The 15,042-nt window shown below is 33.8% G+C and overlaps 1 protein-coding gene across 3 annotated transcripts in view; it reads left to right on the forward strand.

Annotated features, from left to right (window-relative positions):
* The window catches only part of LOC144442354 (sodium/potassium/calcium exchanger 4-like), a 29,938-nt gene extending 26,356 nt beyond the window's left edge, over positions 1–3,582 (forward strand). For all 3 annotated transcript variants that reach the window (XM_078131673.1, XM_078131675.1, XM_078131676.1), the window contains 3 exons: positions 655–825; positions 1,448–3,521; positions 3,553–3,582. In XM_078131673.1, coding sequence (XP_077987799.1) covers positions 655–825; positions 1,448–1,663 — 387 coding nt within the window. In that variant the 3' untranslated portion in view covers positions 1,664–3,521; positions 3,553–3,582. The remainder of the gene's footprint in view (positions 1–654; positions 826–1,447; positions 3,522–3,552) is intronic.
* Positions 3,583–15,042: the final 11,460 nt, after the last annotated feature.

Genomic DNA, 15,042 nt, shown 5'->3' on the forward strand with positions numbered 1-15,042 from the left:
TTTTCATGCCACTACATGGGGTATATGATAAAACCTTGGTAGTACTGTTTATAGGCCCTCTCCTAAAGTTGGGCTCTTCCACCTTACCTCGGTCCGCAAAACCCATAACCGGGCTGTAAAGAGTAGCTATAGTATTATAGCCTTTCAAATTACTTCTGAAACTGTAGAAATACTTACAGATCTGTGTGCTGAAGTTGAAGGCTACTATTTAATCCATGTAAATATTCCCACAGAATACCTATAAATAATTGTTGTGTTGTGTTGTGTTGTGTTGTGTTGTGTTGTGTTGTGTTGTGTTGTGTTGTGTTGTGTTGTGTTGTACGTGTTGTAATCTTTTGTATTTCATTGTACATTATTTGATTGCATTGCTTTGTTTTCATCAATGTTGTGAATATGAAATGTAGAGTACAAATAGTGCAGCAGTAGTGTCAGTAGTGTTATCATTGTGAAGGACATGACAAAATAGCTGTACAATCAAGACATCATGTCATGCCTTATCAATTGAAATGAACAAACAATAATAATAAAATGTATCACGGAACTAAATATCAGAACAATAATTTGTACTACAGTACTGAGTAAATCATAATATATAATGTGAAAATAATATCAACATTAATCTTTATTTGACACCACACTGTGATTTATTTACAGGATGCATTAAGTTCTATACTTGTAGCCCGTGATGGTTTTGGAGACATGGCAGTGTCCAATGCAATTGGATCCAATGTATTTGATATCAATCTTGGCCTGGGTCTACCATTCGTTATAACTATTGCCATCAAAGAGGGTAGTTCTCTCTATCTTTTCCTTGGCAATGATGAAGTAAGTCCTACATGACCTTAACTCTGATCATTAAACAGTCTCTGTCTGTCTGTGGCAAGTGTGTGTGTGTGGGGGGGGGGAGGGGGAAGGGGCTACTCTCACCAATCTTATAGTTAAATTACCATTCTAGGATTGAGTGAGTGCTGTGTTTGCCATACAGGATAAATCCCTCAGACTATATATATTTATGAATGTATAGCCCCCCCCCCCCCCCCCCCCCCGGGGGGGGGGGGGGGGGGGTGGGGGGGTATTCTGTTTAAATTGCTGATCATAAGGATATGATAAATTGGTTATTACCTGATATCACCTCTTTGTTTGTCTGTTATCAGTCACATCATGATAATTCACATAACAAAACTTGTTTTCTGACCTGTTTCACTTTGAAACAGCAAAAACAGTGATATGACGAATGAAGAGGGTGAGGGTAACATTGGGTAAAAACTTCATATTAAGTATTCCAAGATTTGGCCAAATTACCATAAGAATGTTACTATAGTGATCTGAGTTTGTTTATATCAATGGAAAATAGAAAATCTTAACTTACATTTTATTTACCATTTGACTTTGGTTTTGCCAACTAGAAAGCATCAATCTCACTTGTTTTTCTCTATTTTTTTTCCAGTTACACGAAGCATATGTGAATGGTGAAATGTTATTAACACCACATGCTAAGTTTGGCTTCATCTTACTACTGATCCTTGTACTCACTCTCATCGTATTTGGTGCTGCTCGCTTTAGACTCACAATGGGCATTGGAATTTCATTTGCCTTGATGTACGTTGTCTTCCTGATATATGCATTCATTCAGGAGTTTGTATGTGACGGCTACAAATGCTAGCGATGACATTATTACCACTGTTACCATCATCAAGTGATCAATAAATGTCTTGGATTAGTTCTATACTTGTACTGTATATGAGTATTACATTAAGGTGGTATGTCAGTCATCTCATTCATACATGGATATACTGTCAATACCACAATAGTCATATAGGAGATTTGAAGTTTGACAAAGTGACTGTCAAAAGTTTCTATGGAGGTGTCAGTAAATGATCAGAAACCATTGATGTAATATATGTTATTATGTACCCTCACCATTCACAACAATAATGGCCGTCTGTAACTAAACTCCATACTATTCTGGTATTGACAGTATTATTCATGGATCACTCAGTATACTGATGATAAGCTTACAGACACACTGTCCTCTTTGACAATATCAGCCATGTATGTGTACCACTACAGAATACAGACACAATATCATATTTCGCATTGGACCAATTGCTACACCCATGAAGTGTTACATGTATATATTGATAATAATCACCAGTTGTCATGACAACAAGATTGTTTGCACCAAACCTTATATCTAGTATTTTAGACTATGATTGATGTCAGTGTTGATTGATATATCAATCTGTAATAGTTTTCAATATCGTATTATAGCAGTACTAGTAACTATATCATTTACAACTAATGATACTATCATGATGTAGATATTTCAAGTTACTAAATTCAATCCAATCTGATTAAAATCCAATGTAGTGAACTCGGCACAATTTCTTTATTTACCTACTACTTTTATTGTCATTTTTTCATGTTTTGTTCTGTGGGTGCCTGATACCTACGTCTGACACAATACCATAGGAGTTCTCGTAATGAATTGCATACTTACCAATAGCCAATCAGAATTTATCTTACAATATAACACTCAATGTTCGAAATTGAAAGAAAGAGAACCACCAAACAATAGCATCATTCATTGTTGTGTGCGCTCTGTGCTCAAGCTATTTTAGTTTGGCTCGAGAACAACTATGGTATTGTGTCAGATGTAGTTATCGGGTGCTCACAGAGCTAAAAAAGAACAAACGACAATAAATGTTAGCGCTAAATAAAGAAATTGCAGCAAATTCAGTACATTGAATTTTAATCAGATTGGATGATCTAGACATTTCCAGTTACTAGATTCACTTTAAGTATTATGGGATATCTAGATACAAGAAGTAAGTTGTAGGGTCAAAATAATAAGTTCAAGTCAGAAATGGCTTTGCAAAATTTGCTGGTAATTTTCCCCCCATTTCAGTTTGTTTTGTTTTGTTTCGATTTACTTCCATAGCCTAATATGATGTACCGTTACTATGGTAAAATTGTGTACATGACTGTGTGCTACCCCAATATTACACATTCAAGTAGTCAGTCCACTGTTTGACATCTAGGCTAACTGTATACAATTAGCTGAATTGATGTGTGTACTCTGTACTCTGGTTTGATGTCCATGTGTAAACAGTATAAGTAAACAAATCCTTCTTTGTTGGATGTAGATAAGATTTGATCACTACAAGTAATTCTACATACTTCAGTAAAGTATGAAATTAAAGTTAGTACTTAGAAAAATAATATTTACATCTGCTAAGATTTATGACTAGTCAAAAAACAACACAAATTTGAAATCTGATATGTCATAACCACCATTGACTTGGACTGATAAGTATTTAACAAATACAGCATCTACTTCTCTGTCTTTGAAAACTCCAATGCCAGGTTAGTATGACATTGAAAACTCCAATGCCAGGTTAGTATGACATTGAAAACTACAATGCCAGGTTAGTATGACATTGAAAACTCCAATGCCAGGTTAGTATGACATTGAAAACTCCAATGCCAGGTTAGTATGACATTGAAAACTACAATGCCAGGTTAGTATGACATTGAAAACTCCAATGCCAGGTTAGTATGACATTGAAAACTACAATGCCAGGTTAGTATGACATTGAAAACTCCAATGCCAGGTTAGTATGACATTGAAAACTACAATGCCAGGTTAGTATGACATTGAAAACTACAATGCCAGGTTAGTATGACATTGAAAACTCCAATGCCAGGTTAGTATGACATTGAAAACTACAATGCCAGGTTAGTATGACATTGAAAACTACAATGCCAGGTTAGTATGACATTGAAAACTACAATGCCAGGTTAGTATGACATTGAAAACTACAATGCCAGGTTAGTATGACATTGAAAACTACAATGCCAGGTTAGTATGACATTGAAAACTACAATGCCAGGTTAGTATGACATTGAAAACTACAATGACAGGTTAGTATGACATTGAAAACTACAATGCCAGGTTAGTATGACATCATTGGACTACTTACAATACCAAATTAGTATGATGTCATTGGACTACTTACAATACCAAATTAGTATGACATCATTGGACTACTTACAATACCAAATTAGTATGATGTCATTGGACTACTTACAATACCAAATTAGTATGACATCATTGGACTACTTACAATACCAAATTAGTATGATGTCATTGAACTACAATGCCAAACAATTTATATATGCCTTTTTTTTTCATTTATAAAACTCTTTACTTTTGAATGCCTTTACATCTAAAGAATCTTTTCATCAGCAATTACTTATAGCACAGATAAGTAAGAAGTCTTTACTTGTCTGTGTTTATAGATAGACCCACTTCTGACCAGGGTGTCAATGTAATTGCTTGATTCACCATTGTTTACATAGGAAGATTATAAGCTTTTTGTTTACTCTGGACACTTATTTGTATAGTCCAAAGTTATACCACAGGGGACTGGAGAGGTATATGTGAAGATTTACATATGCTTACCACAAGCTAGATGGTGAATGTTTTACACTAGGGCACCAAGTGTCTGTGATGTAGCAATTAACACCTTATGTGTACACTTAGTGAACTAGTTGATAACAGTTACAGATAAACATTTGGAATAAATTACACTCATGTAATTCATCAAAAGTAATCAAAAACATAAAATATTCTGTTAATCTTCACAGTTCCCTGTGTATTACTTTGTATTTGAAGCATTTATATCACTCCAACTAGTGTCTAGTTAGTAAATATATCAATTAATGACATGGCAATGCTTAGAATCTATGGATTGTTGGGAGTTATTATCTAATGAGACTAGTAATTGGTCTCAGCTGTCATTTACTGAGTTGTGATAGTCACAAATCTGTACATATATCATGTATATTGACTTTTGTATTAATACTGCTTTGTAATTGTAAAAATCCTTCTATCCCAAGTCTTGTAAATTGTCTCTTTCATGTCAATTACAAATAGTAAATATCTATGTACATAAAGTTATATTAAAAATGCATTGTTTTCATTATTTGTTTCAAATTCAAAATTAATTGTAACTTAATATAATCTGCATATCAAATTGGTGAAATATGTCAACATAATATTGTCATGGTTACCATTACAATTTTTACAGGGTATGCAAATCAGGGCTATTTTTTTCCATTTGATATGCATTGTTTAAATCCAAATCACCTACCTGTTTTTATCATCTAGTAGAGGTGCAAACAAATGATTCAGTCAATTTTTTCTCTGCTTTGTATCAAAGGATCAATTTCCCTCTACATAGTGTTCCCATGGTAACTATGGTTTTCCCTACATCAAATTTTACCATCACAATTATAGTGCCATTCATTACAAGTGCCAAACAAAACTACAAAACAAAAAAGACAACACCCCCCCCCCCCCCCCGCCCCCCAAAAAAAGGAGAGAGAGAAGATTTTAGCATAAAAATGTAGCATTATATAATTGTATCTGCTTTTGTAGCATGTTGTTTTTCATACATTGGGTCCACATTGCAATAAACACTTAGCTTTAGTTACAAGGTGTAAAGTTGATATGACTTGTGGCAGTATACAGCCTCACATCTTTCCTGTCAGTACAAAGTGTACATTAAATGATGTATCCAGACAGTTACATTCCAAACAAACCAGCTGTACATTTGAAAAGTCCAGTCTCCTAAACTGTTATCACTGTTCACTATGTTAATGACCAAATTAGAAACACAAAGACACCACAAATTACATATATGTATACTTGCAGATATAAATATATTGAATATAATATCCAAAACATAAAGTTTTATTTCAACATGAAGTCACTTCCTATGCTACACTTCTAGCCTTGTATATCCTGTAGATCAGTTCTTTACATCTCACTGACCTAAATTTAATCATCCAATCAGAGTGTGTGTTTTACTCTGTAGGAATGACTTTAATCATCCAATCAGGATGTGTGTTTTACTCTGTAGCAATGATGTAATGTTTACAATGATTGTATCACTCAAAGTCATGTATAACCAATATCCTTCAACTGAAATGAGTGTGCGTTATTTGTATGGCATAATTTAAAAGTGTGAATGATATGTTTTCTTGTTTTAGCTCAGCAAAAAATCAAGCTGTAAGTGAGGATAATTTTTAATCTGTAGATCTGTACAAAATTTAGGAATTAGTTATTAGGATAATGTAAAGAACAGTGTGAGTCATCTCACTTTGACGGTTTCTCAATTGTCAAAGTTGTTAGACTCTTTAAAACAATATTCTGTACATATTTACTAAATTTGGTTCTCAAATTTCTGTATTGTAACTTTTCTTTTTGTAACTCAATTTACATGAACTTTGTTTCTTAGATTTGTGTACAATTTATTATAATTATATGATACAACAAACCCGTCCGTCCATAAATATGGGGATGTATTTGCATGTGAGTATCCCAACCAATCAGAATGCAAGATTGAAGACAGATGACATAGGTACATGTACCCACTAGGATATAACACAGATGTACATATACCCACTAGGGTACATTAACACACATGTACATATATCCACTAGGGTACAACACACACACACACACACACACACACACACACACATGTACATATATCCACTAGGGTACAACAAAGACCAGTACATATACCCACTAGAGTATAACATGTACATGTACATATATCCACTAGGGTACAACACAGATTGGTACATATACCCACTAGAGTATAATAAGTTAACACACACATATACATTATTGCACATATACAGGTACACATCCACAGCACCACTACATAAATTGGATGGGAAATACTTGCCGTAGACAGAACTCAGAAGACCAACAAAGGTACCTGTAAAAGGTACATACCATATTCATGGGTACAAATACCCACTTTTAGACTATTTTCCCATTACTTAATGACACCGTTATCTACTGTGGGTACAAATACCCACTTTTAGACTATTTTCCCATTACTTAATGGCACCATTATCTACTGTGGGTACAAATACCCACTTTTAGACTATTTTCCCATTACTTAATGGCACCATTATCTACTGTGGGTACAAATACCCACTTTTAGACTATTTTCCCATTACTTAATGGCATCATTATCTACTGTGGGTACAAATACCCAATTTTAGACTATTTTCCCATTACTTAATGGCACCGTTATCTACTGTGGGTACAAATACCCACTTTTAGACTATTTTCCCATTACTTAATGGCACCGTTATCTACTGTGGGTACAAATACCCACTTTTAGACTATTTTCCCATTACTTAATGGCACCGTTATCTACTGTGGGTACAAATACCCACTTTTAGACTATTTTCCCATTACTTAATGGCACCATTATCTACTGTGGGTACAAATACCCACTTTTAGACTATTTTCCCATTACTTAATGGCACCATTATCTACTGTGGGTACAAATACCCACTTTTAGACTATTTTCCCATTACTTAATGGCACCATTATCTACTGTGGGTACAAATACCCACTTTTAGACTATTTTCCCATTACTTAATGGCACCATTATCTACTGTGGGTACAAATACCCACTTTTAGACTATTTTCCCATTACTTAATTAATGGCACCATTATCTACTACGTAGACTCAGGAGTTAGTCTGTAAAACTACACTATTTTAACATGCCATGTAAGTATAGTGACCACAGAAGGCTGTTTTTGTTTATAATCTTCTAGGTACAATGCTTTATTTGATGCATTTTATTTTGTATATTTGTCCAGTTTTAATAGCAATAATGATATGATATGTACTCTGTAGACCACTATATTCCTACTTTATTGTATAATATTTCTGCTTTGTGATGTTAAAAACTGTGTGTTTGTATGTGTACATAACTCAGTAAATTAAATTATAGATTTTTTTCTACCGAACTGTTCTCTTGTCTCAACATTCATAAACTTCAAGTCTTTATGGTTTCAGTAACTATTAAAGTATGCTTGGAGATCAAGTCTATGGTTTTAGTAAGTATTAAAGTATGCTTGGAGATCAAGTCTATGGTTTTAGTAACTATTAAAGTATGCTTGGAGATCAAGTCTATGGTTTTAGTAACTATTAAAGTATGCTTGGAGATCAAGTCTATGGTTTTAGTAACTATTAAAGTATGCTTGGAGATCAAGTCTATGGTTTTAGTAACTATTAAAGTATGCTTGGAGATCAAGTCTATGGTTTTAGTAACTATTAAAGTATACTTGGAGATCAAGTCTATGGTTTTAGTAAGTATTAAAGTATGCTTGGAGATCAAGTCTATGGTTTTAGTAAGTATTAAAGTATACTTGGAGATCAAGTCTATGGTTTTAGTAACTATTAAAGTATGCTTGGGGATCAAGTCTATGGTTTTAGTAAGTATTAAAGTATGCTTGGAGATCAAGTCTATGGTTTTAGTAACTATTAAAGTATGCTTGGAGATCAAGTCTATGGTTTTAGTAACTATTAAAGTATGCTTGGGGATCAAGTCTATGGTTTTAGTAAGTATTAAAGTATGCTTGGAGATCAAGTCTATGGTTTTAGTAACTATTAAAGTATGCTTGGGGATCAAGTCTATGGTTTTAGTAAGTATTAAAGTATACTTGGAGATCAAGTCTATGGTTTTAGTAACTATTAAAGTATGCTTGGGGATCAAGTCTATGGTTTTAGTAAGTATTAAAGTATACTTGGAGATCAAGTCTATGGTTTTAGTAAGTATTAAAGTATGCTTGGAGATCAAGTCTATGGTTTTAGTAACTATTAAAGTATGCTTGGAGATCAAGTCTATGGTTTTAGTAACTATTAAAGTATACTTGGAGATCAAGTCTATGGTTTTAGTAAGTATTAAAGTATGCTTGGAGATCAAGTCTATGGTTTTAGTAAGTATTAAAGTATGCTTGGAGATCAAGTCTATGGTTTTAGTAACTATTAAAGTATGCTTGGGGATCAAGTCTATGGTTTTAGTAACTATTAAAGTATGCTTGGAGATCAAGTCTATGGTTTTAGTAACTATTAAAGTATACTTGGAGATCAAGTCTATGGTTTTAGTAACTATTAAAGTATACTTGGAGGTCAAGTCTATGGTTTTAGTAAGTATTAAAGTATGCTTGGAGATCAAGTCTATGGTTTTAGTAAGTATTAAAGTATACTTGGAGATCAAGTCTATGGTTTTAGTAACTATTAAAGTATGCTTGGGGATCAAGTCTATGGTTTTAGTAAGTATTAAAGTATGCTTGGAGATCAAGTCTATGGTTTTAGTAACTATTAAAGTATGCTTGGAGATCAAGTCTATGGTTTTAGTAACTATTAAAGTATGCTTGGGGATCAAGTCTATGGTTTTAGTAAGTATTAAAGTATACTTGGAGATCAAGTCTATGGTTTTAGTAACTATTAAAGTATGCTTGGGGATCAAGTCTATGGTTTTAGTAAGTATTAAAGTATGCTTGGGGATCAAGTCTATGGTTTTAGTAAGTATTAAAGTATACTTGGAGATCAAGTCTATGGTTTTAGTAACTATTAAAGTATGCTTGGAGATCAAGTCTATGGTTTTAGTAAGTATTAAAGTATGCTTGGGGATCAAGTCTATGGTTTTAGTAAGTATTAAAGTATGCTTGGAGATCAAGTCTATGGTTTTAGTAACTATTAAAGTATACTTGGAGATCAAGTCTATGGTTTTAGTAAGTAACAACAGGACATATCTTACATACGGTCTACACTACGCGAGAAAACAGGATCAATGAAAGAATTTGTAAACATATACACAGGCACAGTTTTGGTGTAATTGCTGACTTTCTACCAATAATTTACACTAGGGTGAGAGTAGGAGGCATTAACACATTTGGGTTTAGAGGATAACAAAATGTTTAATGAAAATCAAGGTCTTGTTAAACTGCTGAAACGTCTTCCTTCAAACAAAGCTGGGGGACCCGACCATATTTCAAACAAACTCTTGAATGAATTCGCAGAGGAATTTGCACAACCTCTAGTTGATATTTTTAATGCGTCATCCGAGAAGGTGTTGTACCACAACAGTTTAAGGATGCTACGGTTGTACCGCTAGCGAAAACATCAAACCCGCTGTCTCTTGACGATTTCCGCCCCATTTCCTTGACGAGTAGCATTGCCAAGGTAATGGAAAGTTTGATCGAAAAGTGGCTGAAACGAGAGATTGTTGGTAAAATAGATACAAAGCAATTTGCATGTACCAAAAAGTCTTCTTCTACACTTGCCCTTGTAGACATGGTTCAAAGCTGGATTGAACAACTGGAAAGCCATGGTAAAATGGTTAGAATCTGCTTTCTAGATTTTAGTAAAGCATTTGATAAGATTGACCATAACATTTTAATAGCCACACTTATACAACTTGGCATTAATAGCAAAATTGTGAATTGGGTGGCGCATTTTTTATCTGGGCGTCGACAACAAGTTAAAATAGGGAATTTTCTATCCAGTTGGAAAGGAATTCGGGCAGGTGTCCCACAGGGAACTAAACTCGGGCCCATTCTTTTCACAATCATGATTAATGATATTCAAGAATGTATAGAATGCTCACATTTTGTATTCATGGATGACACCACTCTATCTGAGTGTTTCAATCGAAGTTCGTCTTCATCTGCTATGCAGTTACAATTAGACAGGGTGAACAACTGGTCACATATTAATAACATGAAATTAAACCCCAAGAAATGTAAAGAAATGGTTATGTGTTTCGCAAAAAGTGTTACTGATCCCCAGCCCCTCATGCTCGATGGTATTTCCTTGTCATCAGTTGAAAATTTTAAATGCCTTGGAATCACTATTAATAATCAGTTAAAGTGGGAAAACCACGTTAATGAAATTATTACCAAAGCTTCCATGAGATTACATATTCTACGGATATTATGTCGGTTCGGTGCTAGCGTAGAAGACCTCAAGCTCATTTATGTATCCTTAGTTCGTTCAACTCTTGAATACTCATGTGTTGTGTGGCAGGGGGGTCTAACAGAAAAGTTAAAGACGCAAATTGAGCGCATTCAGAAACGGGCCTTGCGGATAATATATCCTTTTAACAGTTACAATGAATCACTGTCCTTGTTGAATCTCGATTCACTTGAATCTAGGCGGAAAAAAATCTGTCAAAAATTTGCTAAGGATGTAATTCAGTCCAACCACAAACTCAACTATCACATCCCAACTCCAAGTAATCATAACTATGCAACCAGAAATCGTAACCGTGTGAATTTTTCATTTCGCACAAAACGCAAAGAATGTAGTCCGATAGTGTACTGTGTAAATTTGTTTCGCAATAGGTAAAGTGTTTACTACATGCTTTTGCTACAGACTTGTCTTTGGTGTTGATAGTTATTGACCAAATTCAAGTTGTAACTTCAAACGCACACAGTTAATCTCAGAGGTACCAGAATCTCAGGACACGTATTCAGGGGATAAACTCACAAGCACACAGAATATTACTTTTGGTGAAGTAGGTGTATGCTTAAACCGACAATACGAGAGCTTTGGATTCGTTTTCCTTCACTTACGGCTGTTCAAACTAGATAGAAACAATAGTTCCCCGTAGTATTCCTACTACGACGCAGATCAGACACCGTAAATCCAGACGTGTTGCTCTCTTCCGCCCCGCAAGATCTCTCCGTGTAAAGTAGCTTATTAGCATACACCCAACATTCACATTTTATTCAAATCTAAAATCTTCATTCCGTAATACAAATATGGTTAGTAAATAACATGTTTACAGTAAACTTCAATTCTTTTCCTTATATAGGAAGTGTTTATGAACTACGGTTAATTTAATTCAGAGATAATCTATTTTGAAAATACTCTTTTCTACTAAGGCTGAATTCATTAAAAGTTGTGATTTATCACTTGTAGTGACACTTGCAAACGTTCACTTAATTACAAGTAATAACATGGTCTAGCTCGTATTACTATCTCATTAATCAATTAGACCTCACACGGTCGGGTAACCTAGATACAATTACTGTGTTTATAATACAGTTATATACTTTGTAACACCACCCCCTACTCCATAGTGTTTTGTCCCCAAAACAATTAAGCAATTGAAATTGAAAAGAATAATAAAAGAGTAATAAAAGGTATAGAAATGTTAATAATTTGAGTAAAATTCAAAATTCAAAGATATTCTGTGTAAGGTAAAATGTAATCAAAGAATAGAAAATTGGTAATAATTAATTTTTGTTTTGTTTTGTTTTTTTTTTTTGTTTTTGGTTGTTGGAGTTAAAATGTTAAAATGTTAGTAAAAGTTCAAAGTCTCTGAAATTACTTAAATGTTAGAATGTTAATAAAAGTATGTTAATAAAATTATTGAAATCACTTATGTCGACAGAAAATCACACGTCGGCATTGAAAGTTAAAATATACTTATTCAAAATCGTAAACACTCTTATCTAATTATCTTAAAATGGAAAAAGTGTCTTATATAAACGTAAAATACTTGTCTTCAACAAATTAAAATATCTCTTATCTAATCTTAACGCATTATCTTAATTATTACTCAAAATGTCCATAGTTGAAATGTTTCTTCTTATTAGAAGTTCAAAATTGTCTCACAGTGTAGAGTTCAATATTATTTCAACAGTCATAGTTGAAATGATCTCAACGTTCAGAGTTCAATGTTCTCATTTCAAATAGTAATAAAGTTCAAAAGTAATTATACAAAAAAAAACTCAATAAAATGTTACAAATTGATGTCAAAATTGAAATCATCATTATAAATAGGTACCATTAATAATAATTTCAAAGTCAAAAATCAAAATTGACTATAGTCAACCATCAAAATTCCAGTGACGCTACCTTTATTGTAAACCAAGTTAAACTCAAGGGGTCACACTGTGAATTAGCCTTATCATGTTTAACCGGAGTACTTAAGGTCTTATTAGCTCTGGATTTACTAGCATCAACACTATGAGACCGTGTATCAGTCACGTCTGGTATGTCAATAGTCGCATTAGGTGCGTCCTTATTTTCATGAATGAAGGGGCCTTCTAAGGGGTTGTCATGAATCGTACAGACAGTCAAGGGTGTCATGTCCTTATTACTATTGTTCATACTATCATTAGATTGAGTGGGTAGCATCGGAATGCTAGACATCTCACCAGGACCCTCGTCATGATCTCTATTCTTAATTGTTAGTTTTCGCCAATATTGTCTAAATGTACGAAGGCAGTATTTGTAGGTGGCCCTGAATATCAAACAGAGAGCAAAGATACACAGTGCTTCAACAATATATTGATATAATCGGTGTTCTGCTTAGGTTCAAATGCTTGTGTAGGCGATGGGTTCGTAGATTTATCCCAAGAAATTTGCTGTGCTTCAACTTGTTTGTCAGTAGTATTTGTAATGCTATATTCACATTTCTCATTTTCCACATCTATTATAATATTAAGGCCAAGTAAAAAAAATGATAAGAGTAAAGTTACCCAGCTCAGAGTGGAGAATAAGAAGATATATCCTAGTGAACCGTCATTAAAATTGATTGAACTGTCGTTACTATGTCGAGCTTTGTACAGCTGTTAGACCTTGTCATCTAGAGATACAGTTCCCAACAGGAATTTCCCGATTAAGTTTTAACAAGTTACTGACTAGTCGATTGCATCCTCGAATCACGCGAATAGCAATCTTTTTAAATAAATAGACCCAATACAAGACTTTTACCTTCAACGATATATCTGACATAACCTATTTTAAGAAAGGTAAATATGCCAACGTTATAGAAGGAGTGTTATACACTATTAACAAAATGCCTTGTTTCATCAATACTAACGCATTTCTCCACCATGTCTTAATCAACACAATTATTTTATACGATATTCAATGCTCTTAAATTAACATTGATTATATAATCCAACTTAATATTTCTAAACATTATAATATCAGAGTTACTCAACTTGGAGTCGAAAACCATGTAAAGCCAAACAGACTATAGGAAACATGTATGTTTTCATATTAAACTCAAACGAAGTGAGATAGACTCTACAATAAATTCATCAAACAGATTTATTCAATCTATAATCTGTTTATAAATTATTGTTTCTACCAAAGGGTCACTGTCAGTTATTGTCAAGACTTGTACCTAGGGGAACTGTAGTCGGTGTAGCGATAATTTAGAGTACCTTAAATGAACAGAAATGTAGACATTTAAAACAAAACATAATTACATACCAAATACATGGTGTGACCACGCATAAAATATTTTGGAAATTTTCCATCAGAACGAAAACAAGGCTTGGTGTAGCCAAACACTTCCCTTACCATATAAGGTGATAAAATGGTATTTTTTTTTTTTATTTTTGTTTGAGAGCGGTGACAAATGAGACGGTTCACTAACTATACAGTCAACAACAGTATTGTCCTCACCAAATAAGGCAATAAGATGGTAGCATTTTTCGCTGATAGGAGTGATAAATGAGAAAAGGTAATTATAGTGACTATGTCTTTGTTATCAAAAATTTTCCGTTGTTTTGAGCAATCATTGAAGAAGTACCTTTCAGGGCCTCTATCATTCAACGTCTGGCCAGACTAATTCAATTACTCACACAATCATAGGACATAGCTGTCTTTGTTCCAGATAAAATAAGAAACTTGCAAAATCAATCATACAGGCACTCTTAAATGATAACTCAAAACAATTGACCTTAAATAACTTTTTATACTATGTGATATCAATATTCAAATATAATCAATTTCACACGACGCGATATGTTAACGTCTTTTGTGAAAGAATGCAGCGATCAAACAGGTTGTTTCCTAAATTGACCTTAAGTGTACATGTTCTATTTAGATTTATCAACAAATGCCTGTTTATTTCTCCATAGCTACTTGTCAAATCAGACTACTGCCCAGTAAAGTTGAATAATGAATTGAATTCCTCCCGTTCCAAAGAGGATTAGTCTAGTCTTAGAGGGATGTGTCTTATTATTCAAATATCTGTCTGTCATATCAAAGTTATGTAAAGTAGTACCGTCTGGGAGTGGCTGAAAGTAGTAGTTGCTAAACCTCGTGTAGTCTGAATTCCTACATAATTTAATAACGTCACGTTAATAGTGGATCCTATAAGTCCATTTGGGAATGTGCCCCTTAGCTTAGC

The sequence above is a fragment of the Glandiceps talaboti genome, chromosome 11, assembly GCF_964340395.1.
Source record: "Glandiceps talaboti chromosome 11, keGlaTala1.1, whole genome shotgun sequence".
NCBI lineage: Eukaryota > Metazoa > Hemichordata > Enteropneusta > Spengelidae > Glandiceps > Glandiceps talaboti.